The sequence below is a fragment of the Podarcis vaucheri genome (genome assembly GCF_965113315.1).
Source record: "Podarcis vaucheri genome assembly, chromosome: 13".
Taxonomy (NCBI): domain Eukaryota; kingdom Metazoa; phylum Chordata; class Lepidosauria; order Squamata; family Lacertidae; genus Podarcis; species Podarcis vaucheri.
The window spans coordinates 6,472,061-6,496,480 of NC_138751.1; the positions used below are offsets into that span (position 1 = coordinate 6,472,061).

Consider the following 24,420-nt stretch of genomic DNA (forward strand, 5'->3'; position numbering starts at 1 on the left):
GGATTCACTGTTTCGTTTCTTGATTGTCTCCTACTCTTCCTTCCCCTCTCAGAATCTGATGTCTTCCATGATGCCCAAGGTGATTGCAGCCATCCGGGAACTGATCTCTGTTAATGAGGTGGGTGTTGTGTGTGTGTGTGTGTGTGTGTGTGTGTGAGAGAGAGAGAGAGAGAGAGAGAGAGGTGCACTTTGCTGCTCTGTGTTTCAGAGATTATTATTTGTACCCCACCCATTTGGCTGGGTTTCCCCAGCCATTCTCAGCGGCTCCCAAAAGAATAATAAAAACACAATAAAACATCAAACATTAAAAACTTCCCTACAACTTCTCAACAACTTTTTGGCTTTCTAATAATAATAATAATAATAATAATAACAACAATAATATATTATTTATACCCCGCCCATCTGGCTGAGTTTCCCCAGCCACTCTGGGCGGCTCCCAGTCAAGTGTTAAAAACAATACAGCATTAAATATTAAAAACTTCTCTAAACAGGGCTACCTTCAGATGTCTTTTAAAGAGAAGATAGCTGCTTATTTCCTTCACATCTGGTGGGAGGGCGTTCCACAGGGAGGGCGCCACTACCGAGAAGGCCCTCTGCCTGGTTCCCTGTAACCTCACTTCTCGCAATGAGGGAACCACCAGAAAGCCCTCGGTGCTGGATCTCAGTGTCCGGGCTGAATGATGGGGGTGGAGACGCTCCTTCAGGTATACTGGACCGAGGCCGTTTAGGGCTTTAAAGGTCAGCACCAACACTTTGAATTGTGCTCGGAAACGTACTGGGAGCCAATGCAGATCTCTCAGTGTTATGTGGTCCCGGCAGCCACTCCCAGTCACCAGTCTGCTCAACAACTCTGGTCCATCGACAACAGGTAGATCATTGCCAGTTTTTTTATACAGTGGACGCTCGGGTTGAGAACGTGATCCGTGCGGGATGCACATTTGCAACCCGCAGCGGCACGTCTGCGCATGCACGGGTTGCAATTCGGCACTTCGGCGCATGCACAACGCCCAAAACCCGGAATTAACCCGTTCCGGTACTTCCAGGTTTCGGCGGGTCCGTAACCTGAAAAAACGCAACCTGAAGCGTCTGTAACCCAAGGTATGACTGTACTGTGAGTAGATTGCAGACTCGTGCGAGTTGAACGTCCCTGTTTTGTGTTTTCAGTATTCTGTTGGGAGCCGCCCAGAGTGGGGTGGGCGGGGTATAAATAATTTCTTCTTCTTCCTCCTCCTCTTCTTCCTCTTCTTCTTCTACTGTGATACTACCTGGACCCAGGGGTCTGGCCCTGCGTAAGGCAGCTGAGCTTGTCTTGTACATATGACCTGTGTACCAAAATTGTTTGTTTGCTTGCTTGTTTCTTACCTGCCCGTCATCCTCAGGTTGCGGCCATAAAGTGCAATACATTTTGATTTCGTGTGTCCATTTGGCGTTCGATAGCTCTCTTATTTCTTTGTTTCTTCTCACTCCGCAACCTTTTTATTTTTATTATTTTTTTTGTATATAATTTTTATTTTCTGTTTACAATTTAAAATACTCATTTTAAATCCTCAAGTTATCAATGACTCCCCAACCTTTTTAGACCCACGCTGGCGAAGTGATGGAGGTTTTCGACGAGCTCATGGAGACTGAAGTGTCCATCATCGTGCAGCATCTCTCGGCGGTCGTTGGCTTCTGCCTGGAGGTCAGTGGGCGGATGCGCCTGGTCTGGCTCCCCTTCCTCCCCTGCGCTCTGGCTCCCCCTTCAGGTTGGAGCCGGAACTGAGCTTCGGAACATGGACCAAAATCTCTTTCCTCGCTCCCAGGTGGCCTCCAACCCATCACTGGGCGACAACCTCCGGGTGAAGGCTTTGTCCTGCATCAGCTTCCTCATCAAACTCAAGGGCAAGGTCAGTGCAAGCGAAAGAGCAGGGCGACTCTTCCTGGGTTGCCTGCTCCCCTTCCCCACCCGTGCGGGGGAACTTTTCCAGCAGATCTTTGCCTGCGCCCTGACCCTGCAGTGGGCGGGACTGACACCCTGTCAATCCCCTGGCGTCATGGCGATACTAGGTGATTGGCAGGAGAGTGGTCCTACCCACAGCTGTTGCATGGGCTCAGTCCTGCTTCCGGCCAGGGTGGATTTGGTTTAAATCACTCACTAGTAAGACTTGATTTAAATCATTATTATTTTTACAGGAAGGCTCATTCCTGCCGTATCTTCTTAATACCGTATTTTTCGCTCTATAAGACGCACCAGACCACAAGACGCACCTAGTTTTTGGAGGAGGAAAACAAGAAAAAAAATATTCTGAATCCCAGAAGCCAGAACAGCAAGAGGGATCCGGCTTCTGGGATAGTCTCTTGCTGTTCTGGCTTCTCGGATAGCCACCAAAGCCTTTCCCGGGCAGCAGGATGAAGGCTCCCCATGCCAGAAAGAGGCTGCGCGCGGCTAAGCTGCCCTCTGTCCCTTCTCCCACCTCCTGCAAAAGCCAGCCAAGAGCCCTGCGCTCTTTAAAGGGAGCGCGGCTCTTGCGGGCTTTTCTAGGAGGTGGGAGAAGGACAGCCTGTCAGTGACGGGCTGCACTTCTCCCTCCTCGGGGAAAAGCCCGCAAGAGTCGTGCGGAGCGTGTGTGTGGCTCTTGGGGGCTTTTCCCGCCTGCCTCCCGCCTGCATTCGCTCCATAAGACACACACACATTTCCCCTTACTTTTTTTTGGAGGGGAGTGTGTCTTACGGAGCGAAAAATACGGTATTTACAACCAGGTGAAGGTTTCCTTTTTGGAATAATAAGTTTTCAGAGTACATCAAAAATGACTACATCAAAAATGACTGATTTGGTTATTCCATTAGAAATACACAGACCGATAATTATGAAATGATTGTGAGGTTTAATAGGTTGACTGTTTATATTTGGACAACTTCTCTGCTGTACTTTATTGGAAGGAGGGGGAAAAAATCACTCCTTCCTCCTCTCTGCCCAGGCTATCCTGAAACACAAGCTCCTCTCTCCCATCCTGAACGCCCTCTTCCCCATCATGAGCGCAGAGCCGCCGCCGGGCCAGATGGACGCGGAGGACGAGCAGACGGAGGAGGACATCGAGGACAGGGCTGAAGTCCAGACTCCCAAGCACTTTGCAGCCCAGGTCCTCTGTGGGTGACGGCTTCTTCAGTCCCAGCATGATCCTGGCCTTACCCCCTGAGCATAAGGCTTCCCTTTCTCTCTTGGGACCCCCGTCTGGCCTTGTTTTGCCGCTGAGGTGTCCTGGTTGGATGGAGAAGGATGTTGGGGGGTCACCAGCTGGGGAACCCCGCAAGGGAAGAAGGCTCAGAGCCCTGGGAGCCATGGTGGGACGATAATAATAATAATAATAATAATTTTTATTTATGCCCAGCCCTCCCCAGCCAAGGCCGGGCTCAGGGCGGCTAACAAGCAATAATAAAAACAAGTTGAATGAATACAACTTAAAAACAAGATTAAAAGACAACATTGAAATATTGAAACATTAAAATATTAAAATTCAGCCTCATCACAGGAGGAGAACGGAAAAATAAAGAGAGGGAGGGAATCAAATTGGCTCCAAGCCAAAGGCCAGGCGGAACAACTCTGTCTTACAGGCCCTGCGGAAAGAAATCGGATCCCGCAGGGCCCTGGTCTCATGAGACAGAGCGTTCCACCAGTTCCGGAGCCAGTGTTGAAAAGGCCCTGGTTCTGGTTGAAGCTAATCTAACTTCCTTAGGGCCCGGGACCTCTAGGGTGTTGCTGTTTATGGACCTTGAGGCTCTCCATGGGGCAGACCGGGAGAGGTGGTCCCGTAGGTACGAGGGTCCTAGGCCATGAAGGGCTTTAAAGGTCAAAAGCAGCACCTTAAATCTGACCCTGTACTCCACCGGGAGCCAGTGCAGCTTGAAAAGCACTGGGTGAATATGCTCCCATGGCAGAGACCCTGTGAGGAGCCTCGCTGCAGCATTCTGCACCCGCTGGAGTTTCTGGGACAGCTTCAAGGGCAGCCCCGCGTAGAGTGAATTACAGTAGTCAAGCCTGGAGGTGACCGTCGCATGGATCACTGTGGCCAGGTCGGGGCGGGAAAGGTAAGGGACCAATGCGCGGTCCTAGGGAGAAGAGGGAGCTGACTGGGAAGAGGAGATGTTGGAAACCGAAGAGGCGACAGGGCGTAGTGAGCTGGGGGAGTCTGTGGCAGAGAAAAGTCCAGAATCAGAGGTAGAAGCTGAAGCAGGAGAGGAAGGGAGGCCAAGAGGCAGAGATGGAACAGGCTGGCGAAGAGCCATGGATGTCTCCCTCTCCTGCTGCAGCAAGCTTCCCTCCCCGATGGTCTCCCAGAACCAGAAGTGAGCTGAAATGAGCAGGGCAGGGGCAGGCCATAGTCTCAGATTGCTTGGAAAAAGCCCCAGAAAAGAGGACACTTAAGACGGCTGTGGGAAGGCGGGGATTTTCCGTCTTGGCAACGGATTCGTGAGACCATACCTCCTGGGCATGTGCTGCTGTGCCCATTAGGCCTGACGCTCAGCCAAGTCTGCGAAGATTTATGTTTGCACACTGGTACCTTGGCTCTCAAATTTAATCCGTTCCGGGAGTCAGTTTGACTTCCGGAACAGTCCGAAAACCAAGGCGCGGCTTCCGATTGGCTGCAGGAACTTCCTGCACTCAAGCGGAAGTTGCGTTGGACGTTTGGCTTCCAAAAAACGTTTGCAAACCAGAACACTCGCTTCTGGGTTTGTGGCATTCGGGAGCCGATTTGTTCGGGAGCCAAGGAACCACTGTACTAACAAACTCCAACTTTGACGATGCAATTTGCTGCCAGCTTTGACGCGGGTGGCGCTGTGGGTTAAACCACAGAGCCTAGGGCTTGCCGATCAGAAGGTCAGCGGCTCGAATCCCCGTGCCCGGGTGAGCTCCCGTTGTTCGGTCCCTGCTCCTTCCCACCTAGCAGTTCAAAAGCACGTCAAAGTGCAAGTAGATAAATAGGTACCGCTCTGGCGGGAAGGTAAATGGCATTTCCGTGCGCTGCTCTGGTTGGCCAGAAGCGGCTTAGTCATGCTGGCCACATGACCCGGAAGCTGTACGCCGGCTCCCTCGGCCAATAAAGCGAGATGAGCGCCGCAACCCCAGAGTCATCCGCGACTGAGCCTAATGGTCAGGGGTCCCTTTACCTTTACCTTCTCTTTGACAAGGACGTGCCTCTTGGTTTCGGACCAAGTCCCAGCATGCCTTGGGCTTCTCCCTTCAGTGGGCGGCGTGCCTCTTCCACGTTCAATCCCAGAATTCCCTGGGCTCACTGGCCTCCCAGCATGCCTTGGGCTTCTCCAGTGGGCAGCATGCCTCTTCCACGTTCAATCCCAGAATTCTCTGGGCTCACTCTGGCCTCCCAGCATGCCTTGGGCTTCTCCCTTCAGTGGGCACCATGCCTCTTCCACGTTCAATCCCAGAATTCTCTGGGCTCGCTCTGGCCTCCCAGCATGCCTTGGGCTTCTCCCTCCTGAGGCTGGTCCTGCCTTGCCCTCTCAGGAGAGACCCCTATTGGGGTCACTCCTTGCCCTCCTTTCTCTCCCAGCATCCCCCTCTTCTCACGTGCGTCCCTGTCTCTCCTCTAAACAGGTGGTGGACATGCTGGCATTGCACCTTCCCCCGGAGAAGCTCTTCCCCCAGCTGGTGAGTTGTTCCTGGCAACATTAAGAGTGGAATTGGAAAACAAGGTTCCAACCACAAAGCTTGGCTGTGTTTTGGGTAATTTCGCAGATGGTAAAATACTTTCTCTTCATTCCAAGATGAGGATAATTAATCAAATACAGGGTAAAAAAAATAGGAATACTCAAACTGAAACCGTAATGAGGTAGAAGGAAGTCAACAACACAATAAACTGGAAAAGGATTCAACCCAAAACGAAAGTTCTAATGTACAAACAGCACCAACATTGGTTTGAACTATATTCAGTATTACTTATCAATAGATAGGTATTTATATCGTCCAAGCTGTTATTTTGACTTAGTTGTGTTTTTCCCCTTTTGTTTTATTCATCTTTTCTTAGATATTGCATTGTATAACTGCATTAGTATATACATCTTAGATTTCTTAATAATTTCATTATACATAAGTCAAGATCTAGGTCAGTCTAAGGACAATTATTGTAAGAAAGGCATAGGCAAACTCGGCCCTCCAGAAGTTTTGAGACTACAATTCCCATCATCCCTGACCACTGGTCCTGTTAGCTAGGGATGATGGGAGTTGTAGTCCCAAAACATCTGGAGGGCTGAGTTTGTCTATGCCTGTTGTAAGACTACTTTATCTTTATTTTTTTTCTTTTATTTTTTATGTATGCTTTTTCTTTTTGTTTGTTATGTATGTCTTTGCTAATAATATATATATATATAGAGAGAGAAATTGGAAATAAAAAGGGCAGAATTTTGAGGCGGTATTTTTAAAACTCACATCTTCCTCCTCCCCAGACGCCTCTGATGGAGCCGGCGCTTCTCAGCACGAACCCTTATCACCGCAAAGCTGGCCTCATGTGCTTGGCGGTCCTGGCTGAAGGCTGTGGGGATCACATCCGACACAAGTACGTACTGTGGGGTGACATTTTTGGGGGGTGCCTTGCCACTGAGGCTCCTGCTGGTTTCTTGCAGTGTGTTTGCTGTTCCCGCTCAACTGTTGGGGTTCGCCTGCTGGGCTTTTTGGTTTAGAGAAAAGGCGTGTTAAAGGAGATGGGATAGAGAGTTCTGTGAAAATCACTGTATTTTTTGCTCCATAAGACGCACTTTTTTCCTTCTAAAAAGTAAGGGGAAATGTGTGTACGTCTTATGGAGCGAATGCAGGCTGCACAGCTATCCCAGAAGCCAGAACAGCAAGAGGGGTTGCTGCTTTCACTGCGCAGCGATCCTTCTTGCTGTTCTGGCTTCTGAGATTCAGAATATTTTTCTTCTTGGCTTCTGAGATTCAGAATATTTTTCTTTTCTTCAGGGAAAATGCCTGTGCGTCTTATGGAGCGCATGCACTGGACCGGAGCCATGGCTCCCGTCAGTCAAGCAAAGCGAGAGCCACTTACAGGGCTTCAGTCCCGCTTTGCGCGGTTCTCCCTTTGCTTGCTTTACAGCGAGCCAGGAGGAGGCAGGCGATTCAGAGCCAGCAGGCACTTTTAAAAGCGGTGCGTAGCCAGCAACAGCTGCAGCAGCCTCAGCTAGCAAAGGTCCGCGTGCTCCCTAAACGGAGCAATGAGGCTGCAGAGGGGCGGCAGGGCACAGGAGGGGTTGGATCGGGAAGGATAAAATTTAAGCAATCAGCAGCAAACCCCCCCCCCCAACCTCGAACTAACAATAGACAAACTAAGGGCTATGAACTTGCTGAACCAACTTTTAAAAGGGATACAAGAACGGGGGATGTGAGGAAGTCAGGAAAATATGTGAATTTAAGATATAAAATTAAGAAAGAGGGAATTTTTGTGTTTTTCCTATATGTGTTTTTTCTTTCTTATTATTAGTTTTTTAATGTATGTATTTTTGTCTTTTTGTGCTTAATGTTTGTATTGTTGTATTTTGCAGTATGTATGCTCTGTTTTTTTTATTTCTCTTGTCCTTGTCTTTGTATTTTTTCTTTTATATTGTGCATTGTTAAAACTTAATAAAAAAATTTAAAAAAAAAACCAAAAAAAACCCCAACCTCGAGCTCTGAGCCACAAGCGCAGTGAAAGTCAAGAGGTAAAATAGGAAGGTTGCTGGGGATGGGAGGGCACGGGATGAGGGAGAGGGAAAAATTACGCAAATCCCCCCGCGTCTCAGCTGATCCGCTGGCTCCTTGAGCATGCACACTAAACAAACATACAGCCCCTGTCCCTCTCAGTCTCACTCTGATATAATAATAATAATAATAATAATAATAATAATAATAATAATAATAATAATAATAATAATATATTTTTATTTATACCCCGCCCTCCCCAGCCAAGGCCGGGCTCAGAGCGGCTTACAAGCAATAATAAAAACAAGATGAATGATTACAACTTAAATACAAAAATAAAATACAACATTAAAATAATGGAACATTAAAATATTAAAATGTAGCCTCATTGCAGGAGGAGAAGGAAAAGAAAAAAGAAAGAGAGGGAGGGAGGGAATCAAATTGGCTCCAAGCCAAAGACCAGGCGGAACAACTCTGTCTTACAGGCCCTGCGGAAAGAAATCAGATCCTGCAAGGCACTGGTCTCATGAGACAGAGCGTTCCACCAGGCCGGGGCCAGTGTTGAAAAGGCCCTGGCTCTGGTTGAAGCCAATCTAACTTCCTTAGGGCCCGGGACCTCTAGGGTGTTGTTATTTATGGACCTTGAGGCTCTCCGTGGGGCATACCGGGAGAGGCGGTCTTGTAGGTACGAGGGTCCTAGGCCGTGAAGGGCTTTAAAGGTCAAAAGCAGCACCTTAAATCTGACCCTGTACTCCACCGGGAGCCAGTGCAGCTTGAAAAGCACTGGGTGAATATGCTCCAATGCCAGAGACCCTGTGAGGAGCCTCGCTGCAGCATTCTTTACCGTTTCAGTAGTTTATTAAATAGTTTAGTACAACATTTGATTCAGAATATTTCCCCCATTTTCCTCCTCTGAAAACTAGGTGTGTCTTAAGGTGCGCCTTATGGAGCGAAAAATACAGTACATGTGGCGTACAGAGAGAGAGCGGGAAAGGAAGGAAGTTTTTCTCCCTCTCTCGTAACACGCTAGGCCCCCAAGCAAAACTGAACGTTGGGGGCTTATCAGGACAGGCATTTAAAAGAAAGTACTTTTTTAATATATAAATACTTTTTAATTAAATTTTCTGTTTTACAATTTAGAATATTAATTTAAACAACCTTAAAATATCAGAAACTTCCCTTCTTCTCTTTCCATGGTTCATTTTGCATATCATAAATCTCTGCATATTTCATATAAACTAAACCATTCAGTATTCCATTAGTACATCCATCAAAATTTATTTACACTGTTGAATTTATCTTAATGCTGCCAAAGTTTTAAAGTGTACACAATTTCCCCCCATATATTCAATAAACATTTTCCAATCTTCTTTAAATGTATGTTCTTCTTGTTCTCTTATTCTGTATGTTAAGTCTGCAAGCTGCGCATATTCCATCAGTTTAAGTTGCCATTCTTCTTTAGTTGGGACCTCACTCGTTTTACATTTTTGGGCTAACAAAACATGGGCCGCAGTAGTGGCATACATAAATAGCCTTTTTTGACACCTGGGAATTTCCATCTGAATTATCCCCAACAAAAAGGACTCTGGGGTTTGTTTTTTGGAAAAGTTTTTCCCCCAATTCATTATAAATTATTTCCCAATACTCTTTTACCCTTTTACAGGCCCACCCCATATGAAAGAACGGTACAGTGGTGCCTCGCAAGACGAAAAGAATCCGTTCTGTGATTCTCTTCGTCTAGCAGTTTTTTCGTCTTGCGAAGCAAGCCCACTGAAGGATTAGCGGATTAGCGCTTTTAGCGCTTTTAGCGGCTTTTAGCAGCTTATCTGCTGATCGGATCAGCTGATAAGCGGCTTAGCGGCTTAGAAAAAAGGGGGAAGGGGGAAAAAACAGCAGGAACTCGCAAGAAATTGTCGTCTTGCGAAGCAAGCCCATAGGAAATTCGTTTTGCGAAGCACCTCCAAAACGGAAAACTCTTTCGTCTAGCGAGTTTTCCATCTTGCGAGGCATTCGTCTTGCGGGGCACCACTGTACATATGCAACGGTTCACAAGAAAGTACTTCTTTACACAGTGCACAGCTAAACTGTGGAACTCACTGCCACTGTTAACAAACTACAGTTCCCAGGATTCTTTGGGGGGAGGGAATCGTGTGATGGGGATTTAAGCTTCCTCTCACTCTTCCTCTGAAATGCAGATAGCCTGCCCTGTGCTAATGCTGTTCTGTCTGAATCTGGACTGCCACAGATCTCCCTGTTAGAATTCCTGCTCCGTGATTGCAGTCATGGGATTTTTGTCTATCACATGACGGTGTATGTTTTGACTCCACAGAGTGGGAAGTGATGGAGACAGGAGGTTTGTGTTATTGTGTTCCGTGAAGTGGGACTATTGTCCTTTGGTTTTTTTCTCTCTTTGCTGTCCGATGCCAGAGAGAGAGGGAGCCATGTTGCAGTGCTCTGTGTGTGTTTATATGTAAATAAAGTAGATTAGCCGAAATGCTGAGGTCTGTCACGCGCATGATGTGCAAACTCTGCAGATCCCTAAGTGTGCCGGTGTCGGTTGGCATTGGTCGCTGTGATGTTCAGGCTGAAGAAAGCTTATGAAGCTCCCAAACGATTGACCAGGAGGGAGGGAACATGTCAGTCGGGCATGTGTCTCTGCCAGGGTCCTACTCAAGTGTAGGCTGAATTCCTGACACTCCCATCTCTCCCTCCCCCTCTCTCTCTCTCTCTCTCTCTCTCTCTCTCTGTACAGTGGTACCTCAGGTTACATACGCTTCAGGTTACAGACTCTGCTAACCCAGAAATAGTACCTCGGGTTAAGAACTTTGCTTCAGGATAAGAACAGAAATCGGGCTCTGGCGGCACGGTGGCAGCGGGAGGCCCCATTAGCTAACGTGGTGCTTCAGGTTAAGAACAGTTTCAGGTTAAGAACGGACCTCCGGAACGAATTAAGTACTTAACCTGAGGTACCACTGTATAACAGATCAACAGGCTAGCTGTGCACATGGCAACTTCCTGTGCTGCTGCAAACCTTCCAAGCTATATATTGTCTGTCTGAGCCTTCTGCAGTTTGTGTCCCACCCCTAATTTGCGGGCCCCTCTGCTCCTTTTGCTAAGGTAGGTTCTTCCTGCGTCAAAGTCGTGCTTCAAGGTCATTCTTGGACCAACACAGTTAAAAAACAAACACACCACCCCGAGGTCACACTCACCGGCGCTGTGAGGTTCGGACGGATCCCGCTCGCAAACCCGGTGTAAGGAGATGCAGAAATGTCCCAGGGTGTTGAAAGCAGATTTCCGGACGTTGATGTTGGGATGCTGGGAAGAGAAGGAGGAGTCAGGCTTCTGCTGTGGCCCTTACATCTGCTTTGCTACCACTAACAAAGAAAACGTCCTGCACAGCTGAGGACCAGGCATCCATCCCTTACAGGCCCTCTGCAGGAGACTTTCTCCTTAAAGCCCCCCAAAATAGAATCATAGAGTTGGAAGAGACCACAAGGGCCATCAAGTCCAACCCCCTGCCAAGCAGGAAACCCCATCAGAGCACTCCTGACACTTCAGGACTTCCGGTTCGGCGCCAGCGCTAATGGCTGCTCCCTCTCCGAGCTCCGGAGAGAGGACGGCTCTGCGAGTTCGGGTCTGACCCGCTACGGCAAGTGGGGGACCCCTAAAATCACAGGAACGGAGCCTGTGAACAAGGAGATTCGGTGGGCACCTGAAGCGCCCCCCTTTACCGCAGAAAGAGCCTTTTTAAAGGCTCCGGAACGACAACGGGGAGCGCGGTGCTGAGAATCGCTACCCAGCCCGCAGGGTGAAGCCGCGTCGCCATTAGTGGAGAGCGCCGATTCCCTTCCTGAATAATCTGGACAAAAAAGACCCGTGAGTAAGATTGAACCTCTATTCGTGTCAAAACTACTTGAAATTAGGCTGAAAACGGGAAAGGCGAAAATTAAGGAAGTCTGCCTTCCCCCGACTGCATGACAATTAAAGCAACGAAAGTTACTGAGCTGCATCCGTATGGGATATTGTCTTTAACTGCTTGAATCCGACATTTGGACTTTGACTATCCCCTCTAGCTTGCAGGGCAGAGGGGAGGAATAAGTGATTTTATAAGCTGCATGACCAACTTAAAGGAAAAGGAACTCTCTGCAGCCTCCAACCTGGCACAAACTGCTATTAAAACAAAGGAACACTGAACTGACTTTAGACTCCTGTGAAAGTAACAAAGTGGAAGTCTCGTTGCTTATTTGTTACAAAGTTTTGGGACTCTGTGGACACAATATATCAGGGAAGGCTGGGACTCTATCTATTGGGAAAGTGTTGCAATATACATATAGAAGCCTCCCGATAAATTTGCTTTTTAAATACTCTTTGCCTTTGTTTGCGGACATCTTGATTTGCTCCCTCTAGAGGGTAAATTAAAAGTTGCTACGCTTTGGGACAGTGGAATTTTCCTTTAGGAGAAGGCTCTCGTGGGAAACGACCTTGGGATATGAGTGGCCCAGCAGACGAGATAAGCACGAGAGCCAAGACAAGGCAATATCAACAACAGCTACAGCAACACAAGAAAAGAGGCTCGATCTCAGGCATAACCCCTACAGTGACAACAGGACAAGAAAAAGGTACAGCAGTCTCCATGGATGCAGTGTCGCAAGCCCTTCTTAAGATAAACCAGTCTCTGGAGAATCTAACAAAGCAGACGGCAGAAAATACCAAGAAATTGACAGAGAACTCACAGAAATTGACAGATTTAACAACAAGACTTGACCTGAATACAGAATCTATAAACAGGCTTACGCAAGAAAATTCTGCCTCACGCCAAATTGCGGAGGAAGCCAGAACTATTGCTGGAGAGACCCAGGAAAAATTAGAACCGATTGCCAGGAAGGTCTATGACCACGACGCAACTCTGGCATTGTGGGAACTACAAAGAAAAGAAAGGAATTTGAAATTACGATCAATTCCAGAGGACGAAGGAGACAATCTTACGGACTTTTTAACGAAAGAGTTTGCTGATGCCTGGGAAGATCTAGAGGAAGACGAATTTAAAATCACAACAGCATTTAGACTGGGCAGAAGACAGAACAGAAAGGCACCGAGAGACTGTCTGATTACCTTGAGATCGAAGGAGGAAAGAGACAAAATTCTAAGACTGCACTTTGAAAAGGCCTTACAAATTGGGAACTCACCGATACAGATCTTTAAAGACATTCCTAAACATATTTTGGACTTGAGAGCTTCTTATAAGGATTTGGTCTACCTGTTGAAGAAGAACACCATTCTCTTCAGGTGGGAATTTCCACAGGGACTGTCTTTTGACTATAGGGGGAAGAAGGTGAAAATAAAGACGATACAGGATAAAGACAGGTTCCTGCAAAGAAATCAAGAAGATTTACAGAAAGGAACTGTAGACCCAATTGCTGAGCAAAAGAGTGTAATAGACATCCTGAACCTTTCGTTTGGACAGAACCTTCCACCACCAACAGAGGAGGAACAACAATTGGGAGCTGTTGGAGGAATACCAGAAAAATAACAAGATGGCCCTGCAATTCCTTAGCTGGAATTGTAATGGGATGAACAGTCCTTTGAAGAGACGACAAGTATTCCATATTTTGTACAGAGAACAACTGGATTTGATTTGCCTACAGGAAACCCATATAACTAGAGCACACAGGAGACTGCTTATGAATAAAAAATTGGGACAAGAATTTATTTCGTCGGACAAAGTGAAAAAAAGAGGAGTTGTGATTTATGTAAAAGAGAAGTGGGCTCCAAAAATGATGTTTAAAGATGAACAAGGAAGATATTTAGCGGTGGAGATTCAGGTACAAGGAGAAAAATTTTTGATAATTGGGATCTATGCACCAAATGAAGGTAAAGCAGAATTCTTCAAAAAACTCTATGAAACTTTGACGGATTATTTGGAATATAATATGATAATCATGGGAGATATGAATGGTGTAGTTTCTACAAACATGGACAAGACACAAAGACTGACACTTACTAAAGAAGGGAGACTCCCGAAGACTTTTTTCGAAATGACTGAAAATATGGACTTAATAGACATTTGGAGAACAAGGAACCCTCTTGAAAGAGAGGGAACCTTTTTCTCCCAAGCAAAGATGACCTGGACCAGAATCGACCAAATATGGGTTACTAGTGGAATGGCTCCGAAGATTAAGAAGGTAGAAATCTGCCCAAAAACCTGTTCCGACCATAACGCCGTGAAGATGGAAATGAAATTTACAACAACTGGTCAGTTTAGATGGAGAATGAATGACACCCTATTTCGAGATAGAGAGATCCACATGAAGGCCCAAAAAACTCTAAAGGACTACTTTGAAATCAATCTAAAGGGCGATGTGGAAAAAAGAGTGATCTGGGACACAAGTAAAGCTGTGATGCGAGGATTTTTGATTCAACAAAATTCAATAAAGAAGAGAAAACAGAATGAGAAAAAGGAAAAAATTTTGGAAAAGATAAAAGAAGGAGAGAAAAAATTAAGATCAAAACCAAAGTCCCAGGAGATTTTAAGGGAGATTAAGCTGTATCAAACACAATATATGGAATTGATGAACCAAGAGATAGAATGGAAAATAAAGCAAATGAAACAAAAGACATTTGAGTCGGCAGACAAATGTGGTAAACTTCTGGCATGGCAACTTAAGAAAAGACAGAAATTAAATACAGTCACAAGTCTAGAAGTGGATGGAAAAAATATATCTAAACCCAACGAGATAAGAAATTGTTTTGTGAGTTATTTTAAAAAACTTTATTCCCAAGGATTACAAAATGAAGAGGACATAGATAAATTCCTTAATAAATATGGATTACAAAAAATCTCTCATCATAGCAAGGTGGATCTAAACCAGATAATAACAAAACAAGAGATAGAGGGTGCCATTCAGGACATGCAATTGGGCAAATCTCCAGGGCCAGACGGACTGACTTCCAGATATTACAAATCTTTAAAGGAATGGCTGATACAACCGTTAAAGGAAGTTTGTAACGAGATCCTAGAAGGAAAAAAGGCACCCGAATCGTGGAAAGAAGCATATATCTCACTCATACCAAAGACAGAGACTGAAAAGACTCAACTGAAGAACTACCGCCCAATTTCGTTACTTAATGTGGATTACAAAATTTTTGCAGACATTTTAGCAAAAAGATTTAAAAGAGTACTGATGGAGAAGATTCACAGAGACCAAGCAGGCTTTCTCCCAAAAAGACACCTCTCAGACAATGTTAGGAATATAATAGACATTTTGGAAAAGTTAGAGGTGAACATAAATACTAAAGCAGTTTTGATATTTGTGGATGCGGAGAAAGCCTTTGACAATATTTCGTGGAGTTTTATGAAAAAGAATCTTCATGGGATGGGGGTAGGACAAGGATTTGAGAATGGTATGGGTGCAATATATTCCGAACAAAAAGCTAAGTTGATTGTAAACAATGTAATAACTGAGGAACTTAAGATAGAAAAAGGAACACGACAGGGGTGCCCAATTTCCCCATTGCTTTTTATTTCGGTCCTGGAGGTGTTGCTGAACATGATTAGAGATGACCAGCAAGTTAAAGGTGTAAAGGTCGGAACCAAACACTATAAGTTAAGAGCGTTCGCAGATGACCTTGTATTGACCTTGCAGGAGCCAAACACTAGTACAAAAAGAGTGTTGGAAATAATCCAACAATTTGGACAGGTAGCTGGATTTAAATTGAATAAACAAAAAACTAAAGTCTTAGGGAAAAACCTAACAGATATGGAAAAGAATAAGTTTCAAGAAGAGACAGGTCTGCCGGTGGTTAAGAAGGTGAAATATCTAGGGGTTAATTTAACATCTAAAAACTTGAATCTGTATAAGGACAATTATGAAAAATGTTGGTCAGAAATTAAAAAAGATCTAGAAATATGGTCAAATTTGAGATTGTCAATGTTAGGCCGAATTGCAGTGATTAAGATGAATGTACTGCCTAGAATGTTATTTTTATTTCAAACTTTGCAGATTATTGACAAGATGGACTGTTTCAAGAGGTGGCAGAAAGACATTGCGAAATTTGTCTGGCAGGGCAAAAAGCCCAGAATAAAATATAAAATATTAACAGATGCAAAAGAAAGAGGGGGATTTGCCCTGCCGGACTTAAAATTGTATTATGAAGCAGCAGCATTCTGCTGGCTGAAAGAGTGCATGCTCCTCGAGAATACAGATATCTTGGACTTAGAAGGTTTCAATAATGCATTTGGCTGGCATGCATATCTATGGTATGACAAAATCAAAGTGCATAGTGCCTTTAAAAATCATATTGTAAGGAAAGCGTTGTTTAATGTTTGGATGAGATATAAAGATCTGTTGGAAAACAAAACCCCTAGATGGTTGTCACCCTTAGAGGCTAAGGCTCACAAGAAAGTTAATATGGAGGTCGGATGGCCAAAGTATTGTGAGATCTTAGAACAGGATGGAGAGAAACTGAAATTAAAGAGCCATGAAAAACTAAAACCCAAAGTACAAGATTGGCTCCACTATTATCAAATAATGGAGGTTTTTAAACAAGACAGGAAAATTGGCTTCCAGGTGGAAAAATCAAAACTTGAGACAGAATTGTTAGAACCCAATACTAAGAATTTGTCAAGAATGTATAACTTGCTGTTGAAATGGAATACACAAGATGAAACAGTTAAATCAGTTATGATTAAGTGGGCACAGGACATTGGTCATAATATTATGTCTGCTGACTGGGAAAGGTTGTGGAACACTGGTATTAAATTTACGGCATGTAGTGCTTTAAAGGAAAATGTGATGAAAATGGTCTATAGGTGGTACATGACCCCAGTTAAGCTAGCAAAAATTTACCATTTGCCTGATAACAAATGTTGGAAATGTAAGGAAACTGAAGGTACTTTTTATCATCTTTGGTGGACATGCCCGAAGATTAAGGTTTTCTGGGAGATGATATATAATGAAATGAAAAAGGTATTTAAATATACCTTCCTTAAGAAACCAGAGGCCTTTCTCTTGGGCATTGTCGGCCAATTGGTGCCAAAAAAGGATAGAACTTTTTTCATGTATGCAACAACAGCAGCAAGAATACTGATCGCAAAGTATTGGAAGACACAAGATTTACCCACCTTGGAAGAATGGCAGATGAAAGTGATTGACTATATGACATTGGCGGAAATGACGAGCAGAATTCGTGACCAGGGAAAGGAGACTGCGGAAGAAGATTGGAAGAAATTTAAGATTTATCTTAAGAACTATTATAAACTTGAGGAAGTTTAGAATGTCGAGATTTTATAGAGAGAAAGGGTTGCAGTAATACAAGATTAGATTAAGAAAACACTATGATGAATTAGGATGGGAAAAAACATTTATAAGTTGCTATAAAATTTGGACATGAGGATGCAGAAAGGGGAGGTATGGGGAAGTCCGAGGAAAGAAGTTTATGAAAGGACATTTTGAAATTATATTTGTTTGTTTGTCTGTTTTTCTTTTATGTTTGTTTGTTATAAAAACTTTTGTAAAACCAATAAAAATTTTATAAAAAAAAAAAAGAACTTTGCTTCAGGAGGAGAACAGAAATTGCGCGGTGGTGGTGGTGTGGCGGCAGTGGGAGGTCCCATTAGCTAAAGTGGTACCTCAGGTTAAGAACAGTTTCAGGTTAAGAACAGACCTCCGGAACGAATTAAGTTCTTAACCCGAGGTACCACTGTATTTGAGCCTCAAAGCAGATCTCAGCTGACACCTGAGCAAACCAATACTAACCTTGAATTAACCGTCCCCTTTCAGGCACCTCCAGCCCATGCTGCAAGTGGTGTGCCGGGCGCTGTCAGACGAGAGCCAGGTGGTGCGCAATGCGGCCCTTTTTGCCCTGGGCCAGTTCTCTGAGAACCTGCAGGTGAGTCACGTTCGGGGATCGCTGGGTAGGGGGCCGGGATCGGAGGAGCTCAGGGCAAGAAGGACCCCACCAGTCTCCCTTGGCCTGTTAGGATATAGTTCCATTCCGCCTTCAAAGGGTCAGGCATGACTGTTGTGCATCACATGCCTGTTTACTTCCAGCACAGTCGGCTGGGAACTTCCATTGCATGTTGCTTTTGCTATACAGTGGTGCCTCGCAAGACGAAAAGAATCCGTTCTGAGAGTCTCTTCGTCTAGCGGTTTTTTCGTCTTGTGAAGCAAGCCCATTGACGGATTAGCAGATTAGCGCTATTAGCGGCTTATCTGCTGATTGGATCAGCTGATAAGCGGCTTAGCGGCTTAGAAAGGGGGGGGGGAGGGAAAAAAACCTGCAGGAACTCGCAAGACATTTTCGTCTTGCGAAGCAAGCCCATAGGAGATTTGTTTTGCGAAGCACCTCCAAAACAGAAAACTCTTCGTCTAGTGAGTTTTCCGTCTTGCGAGGCATTTGTCTTGCGGGGCACCCCTGTACAGTGGTACCTCGGGTTACATACGCTTCAGGTTACATACGCTTCAGGTTATAGACTCCGCTAACCCAGAAATAGTGCTTCAGGTTGCTTCAGGATGAGAATAGAAATCGTGCAGCGGGAGGCCCCATTAGCTAAAGTGGTGCTTCAGGTTAAGAACAGTTTCAGGTTAAGAATGGACCTCTGGAACGAATTAAGTACTTAACCCGAGGTACCACTGTACTGCTGTTTTGCTGGAGACGAAGGGAAGCAGACATGTTTTCCTCTGTTCCTGAACTATGCTGAATAAAATGCTGTACATTAAACTGCCATATTTCTCTGTCCGCCTCTTCTGCTGCGAGAAGATTTACGCACTCTGCTGACAGAGCGTGCACGGGTCTCTAAACGTATCTGAGGCTCGTGTCACTAATTGATGCTGTTCCAAGGGAGACTGGCTGCCGGCCGGTGGCTGGAGCCAACTGGGGGCCTGCCTGATGCCCCCGTCTTCCTGGCAGGATCCCACCATGGCCAGGCCCCCACCTACCAGCCTTCTTATTTCCAACCAGCCTGGCAAGTAGGGTGGGGCGGGGTGGACCCTGTCTGCTCCTTCCCCCTTAGGCACCCTGTGGCTCTTGCGCAACTCAGCAGAGGGGAAGATGTGTATTGGCTCCATCTCGTAGAGGTCCGGTACACTTCCGCTGCTCTCAGCTTCCTGGACTTGTAGCAGAACGAGCGCAGCGTGTGCTACTTTGTGTGTAAGCATGCAGAAGCATAGCTGTCAACTTTCAGATTTGAAAATAAGGGATCAGCTGCCTCCAAAATAAGGGATCAGCAGCCTCGCCTGTCCCGCGGACAGTCTATGGGATATCTAACAATCCGGGATAGCACCGGGAAACAGCAGTGGAATAAGGGAATTTCCCGCAAAAAAAGGGAAGGTTGACAGCTATGTGCAGAAGACAGAGTCCATATGCTGTTTGTCTAATCTAAACAGCTTTATTGTATGTACATCAAAATAAACAAACCACCAGAAGCAGCAGACATTGCTTCTTCCTTGTCTCAGCAGAAAAACAGGCTCTGCAATCCAGGTATTTTTCACACACCTGTCATTGGCTCTGGCTGTGCCCGTCAACGGCTCTTGTCCCGCCTCTGCTTGCCATTGGCAGTCTCCCTGCTTTCTGTCCCACCAGTCCCAATGGGCAGCAGCCCACCGCTGGTCAGGAAGAAATTTTACACACACCCAAGACACAGTTAGGGACGTGGGTGGCGCTCTCGGTTAAATCACAGAGCCTAGGACTTGCCGATCAGAAGATCGGCGGTTCGAATCCCCGCGACGGGGTGAGCTCCCGTTGCTCGGTCCCTGCTCCTGCCAACCTAGCAGTTCGAAAGCACGTCAAAGTGCAAGTAGATAAATAGGTACCACTCCGGCGGGAAGTAAACGGCGTTTCCGTGCGCTGCTCTGGTTCACCAGAAGCGGCTTAGTCCTGCTGGCCACATGACCCGGAAGCTGTACGCTGGCTCCCTCGGCCAATAAAGCGAGATGAGTGCCACAACCCCAGAGTTGGTTATGACTGGACCTAAGGGTCAGGGGTCCCTTTACCTTTTTAAGACACTGTTGGCATCTGTCTCTCTTTTGAGACAATGGAGTGTGCCTCCTGTCACCCGTTCTTAAGAGGAAACTTCGCTCGGATGGTGGCAGAGCCCCATGCCCGCAAACTGGCAAATTCTAGCCCTGAGCCCATTTACAGTGGTACCTTGGTTGTCAAACGGCTTGGCTCCCAAACAAATCGGCTCCCAAACGCCACAAATCCGGACGTAAGTCTTCCGGTTTGTAGATATTTTTTTTTGGTGAATACTGACGCGGCTTCCGATTGAGTGCAGGAAGATCCTGCAGCCAGTCGGAAAGCAGTGTCTTGGTTTTTGAACGGTTCCGGGACTCAAACGGACTCCCGGAACGGATTAAGTTCGACAGCCAAGGTCCCACTGTATTGTGAAAACTCTTGGCTGAAAAACTGAGATGAAAGAGTAGATCAGCTTTTTATTTCATAGGTTGAGAGTTTGTGCTTCTGTATCCCAGCGATTTGCCGATGCTAAAAATAAATTTAAACCACCCCAAATTTAAAAATGTGCTCTGCTTTTTGCAATAGTTGCGTCTTTACTCCAAACGGAAGTTTATCAGCGTGTTCAAATTTGCTGGAGATATACAAACAAAAAACTAACATTCCCCCCCCACCCAGTTTTAAAGGGAAATTATCAGGTTTCTGAGGTTACTGAGAGAACCAGTGTGTGTCTTTAAAAGGGGGGGGGAGGAGCAACCTTTCCCTCTGTTTTTCCACTCCTGTCTCTCTTCCCCAAGCCTGACATCGCCCGTTACTCGGATGACATCATGCCTCTGCTTCTGCGCTACTTGGAAGGCGTCCAGTTGGCCCACACGAGTCACATGGCCAAAGCTTACTACGCCCTGGAGAACTTTGTGGAGAACCTGGGTGAGGATTCCTGACCGGTTGGGCCGGCTTTTTCCAACCCCCGCCCCCCATTCCCACCCTGAACCCTGAACATGCAAAGCCCAAAACTGAGGCCACGTTCGCCCCTTGCATTTGAAGCACTGCCATGCATCTAAACAGCCACAGCTTCCCCCAAAGAATTCTGGGAGCTGTAGTTTGTCAAGGGCGCTTAGGGAAGGCCCCCTAATCCCCTTGAGAACTACAGTTCCCAGGGGAGGGGTTAATGATCAGTCCCTCGTCCCAGAGCACTCTGGGAACTGTAGGTCTGTGAGGGGAATTGTGGGGCAGGGAATCTCTGAACAGCTCTTGGGACCCTTAGTGAACTACAGCTCCCAGGATTCTTTGAGGGGTGGAACCAGGGCTGTTTAAAAGGGTGTTTTTAAACGGACGTGGCCTTATTTTATTTTGATCGGCTCTGAGTGACCACAGCTGGCCCTGCCAATGCAGGGAAGATCTCCCTGGCCAGCTTAATTGACGAATTAATCTCTGCCATTTGGAACAGACCCTTTTGTGGATTGTATCGCGTTTCATTTTATCGCCGTTTTCCATTCGTGGAGTTTTTTGGAAAAGATATTTATTAAAGTTTTTTAAAATGTAACAATGAAAATGAAAAATAAAAAGAAACAAAATACAACATAAAAACAGTTTAAAAACAAATAATTTTCCATAACATATCTTCCTTACACTTATTTCCCCAGACCTCCTCATACCTCCCTTCTTTGTATTCCACTTCAATTTGTTAGTTCAGCAAATCCTTACCATTAATCTTTTACCCATTTGTAAACCTTTTTTTTTTCATATCTCCTAAAGCATTACAGCTGGAAGCCCCTTAGTTTCTATCCAACATCCTTCTAACATTCATTAATTTTACAATATTTCTGTAAGTAGTCTTTAAATTTCTTCCAGTCTTCTTTCACTATCTCTTCTCCCTGGTCTCGGATCATTTGTGGAGTTACTTAAATCTCCCAGTGAGGTAGATTGAAAGCTCTGGTGGAATGGTTTGCCTAAGGCCTCCCTGGCTGAGCTTTGTGGCTGAGGGAGGCTTTGAACCCGGCTCCATCCCTTTGACCGTTTATCTGACGCTGCCTCCTTTTTTCCATGGGGAGCCCCAGAGCAGCTTCCTCCCTCGCCCACCATCCCGCCCTGCCTTGTCACTACATATTTCTCCTCTTAGGGTGTGCAGGATCCATTCCCCCTTCTCCTGCCGCCTCCCAGATGTTGTGGCGCTCCCATCGCCCTTCGTCAGCGCAGCCAGCGGCTGGTGACGGCGGGAGTTGTAGTCCAACGACAACTGGGCGCCACCGGGCTGCTTTAAATCCTCAGCCCCTGGTGCTGGCGACGTGTACAGCGAGGGGGGAAAGTATTCGATCCCCTGCTAAATTTGCCCCGTTTGCCCTCTGACAAAGAAATGACCAGTCCATAATTTTAATGGTAGGTTTATTGTAGCTGTGAGAGACAGAATAACAACAGGAAAACCCCCAGAAACCCAGAAAGATCTCTGGGCAAAAGATCTCTGCAGGTCCGGAGGGTGGCAACAGAAGAACGGGGCCTTCCTTGCAGTGGCTCCCCATCTGTAGAAGGCTCTCCCCAGGGAAATTCTCCTGGCACCTTCATTATACACCTTTAGGCACCAGGCAAAAACATTCCTTTTTAACTAGGCCTTTGGTTGATCTGATTTACATCCTATGCCCTTTTAAACTGTTTTTTTTTTTGTGAGGTGGGGAGGCTATTGGGTTGTTGTTGTTGTTGTTGTTATTGTTATTATTATTATTATTATTATTATTATTATTATTATTATGTATTTTGTGGTTTTTATATCTTGATTTTATTCTGTGGACCGCCCCAAGACCCCCAGGTATAGGGCACTATATAAATTCAATAAATAATAATAATAATTTGTGGGTGGTTGTACTCGATGACCCGCCTGGTCCCTTAGACCCTCAAGGTCCATAAATAGCAACACGCTAGAGGTCCCAGGTCCTAAGAAAGTCAGATTAGCTTTAACCAGAACCAGGGCCTTTTCAACACCGGCTTCGGAACTGGTGGAACGCTCTGCCTCATGAGACCAGGGCCCTGCGGGATCTGATTTCTTTCCGCAGGGCCTGTAAGACAGAGTTGTTCCACCTGGCCTTTGGCTCAGAATCAGTTTCATTCCCTCCCCCTCTTTCTTTTTCCTTTCTCTTCCTGCGATGAGGCTGCATTTTAATGTTATATTTTAATCTTGTTTTTTAAGTTGTATTTCAAGCCACTTGTTTTTATTATTGGTTGTTAGCTGCCCTGAGCCCGGCCTTGGCTGGGGAGGGCGGGGTATAAATAAAATGTATTATTATTATTATTATTATTATTATTATTATTACAATTCTATGATTCTATGTTCACCTATCACCCCGCCACCATCTCTCTCTCTCTCTCTCTCTCTCTCTCTCTCTCTCTCTCTCTCTCTCATCGGTCCTTTTTTCTTCCTTGCAGAAGGCAAGATCTCCCCCTACCTCCCGGCGCTGATGGAGCGGATGTTGACCACCTTGAGCTCCCCTGGCAGCCCCCGCGTCAAGGAGCTGGCGGTTAGCGCCATCGGGGCCATAGGTATGCGTACACCTAGAGGTGGACCCTTGGCCTTGAATCTTGGAGAAGACGGAGCAGACGCTGTATTATAATTGGGGGGGGTAGCGTCCCTGGAAGAAGGAAGCCCCATTCATTGTATCCACCACCAGCCAATGATCCTTGGAGCACGGTGGGGGTTGCTAGTGGGCTCACGAAGATGAAACCCTGAGCTTCATCGGAAGGGCAGTCCCAGGCGCCATTTGTCCAGGCCTGTGGTGGTACGGAAATGTCTGTTCTGCCCAGGTAGCGAGCAGAATTAATCGCCGCAGGAGCAGGTGATGGAGAGAGAGCGCCAGGCCATAGCTGTCAAGCGTCCCTTATTTGGCGGGACAGTCCCTTATCCCAGCGCCGTGTCCCGCTGCTGTCCCTTATTGATGATGTCCCTTAAATTTCCCAGGTTTCAAAGGAAGTAGCTCCTTTCCCTCCCTCCCTGCCGGCCAGGGAGAAGGGAGGCTCCAACTGTGTTGCTTGGCTGCGTTGCTCACCCAATAAGGAGTCTTAGAACGACTGGGGGTGGAGCTTGCATGCCTTGTGCCGATCAAATCGGCCGAGTTGCCTGGGGAATCACCTTTGCTCAGTGCTTCCCAGCGGAGAGGTGACGGTGGTTTCCCTTGCTTCGTCCCCTTTGCCGGGTTGCTGCACTGTGGGAACCACCGCTTGAGGCTTCGTTTGGCTGCTGGTTGACTAAAATCCCTTATTTTGGCTGCTGGTCCCTTATTTTCAAATCTGTAAGTTGACAGCTATGCGCCAGGCGCATAAATTCCTACCAAATACATATTCTCCCCCTGAAGTTTAATTTGGACTATTAACATTCTCCCTTTTCTTGTCTTTGCAAATCAATTTGGGCTCTAGTGCTGGTTTAATGTAAAAGACTACACCTTGTTTTTTGGTATCGTCAGCAGTGATAAAATCCATCCCTAATTTTTTATTTGTTAGGACTCTCTGATTTTTTTTGCTATATGTGTCTCTCGTAGGCAAATTACTGTATTTTCTGCTCCATAAGACACACTTTTTTCTTCCTAAAACGTAAGGGGAAATGTCTGTGTGTCTTATGGAGCAAATGCGTGGTCCCTGGAGCCGAATTGCCCAGGGGCAAAAAGTAGATCATGCTTTTTTTTAAAAAAAAGAAGGAGGAGGAAGTGGGTGTTGAAACAAAGCTGCTGATCGGCAAGTGATCGGGAGCGAGATAAGGGATGCTACCAATAAAGGAGGCTGCCTGGGAAGGGGGGAGGTAAAGACAGTGAACTTGCAAGGAGAGG

General features: G+C 46.1%; 1 protein-coding gene across 1 annotated transcript in view; it reads left to right on the top strand.

Moving 5' to 3' along the window:
* The window catches only part of IPO4 (importin 4), a 59,930-nt gene that overhangs the window by 9,547 nt on the left and 25,963 nt on the right, over window positions 1-24,420 (top strand). The window contains exons 8-16 of the mRNA XM_082197532.1: window positions 53-118; window positions 1,583-1,684; window positions 1,806-1,889; window positions 2,961-3,122; window positions 5,594-5,647; window positions 6,442-6,551; window positions 17,446-17,554; window positions 20,413-20,542; window positions 23,030-23,143. Coding sequence (XP_082053658.1) covers window positions 53-118; window positions 1,583-1,684; window positions 1,806-1,889; window positions 2,961-3,122; window positions 5,594-5,647; window positions 6,442-6,551; window positions 17,446-17,554; window positions 20,413-20,542; window positions 23,030-23,143 — 931 coding nt within the window. The remainder of the gene's footprint in view (window positions 1-52; window positions 119-1,582; window positions 1,685-1,805; window positions 1,890-2,960; window positions 3,123-5,593; window positions 5,648-6,441; window positions 6,552-17,445; window positions 17,555-20,412; window positions 20,543-23,029; window positions 23,144-24,420) is intronic.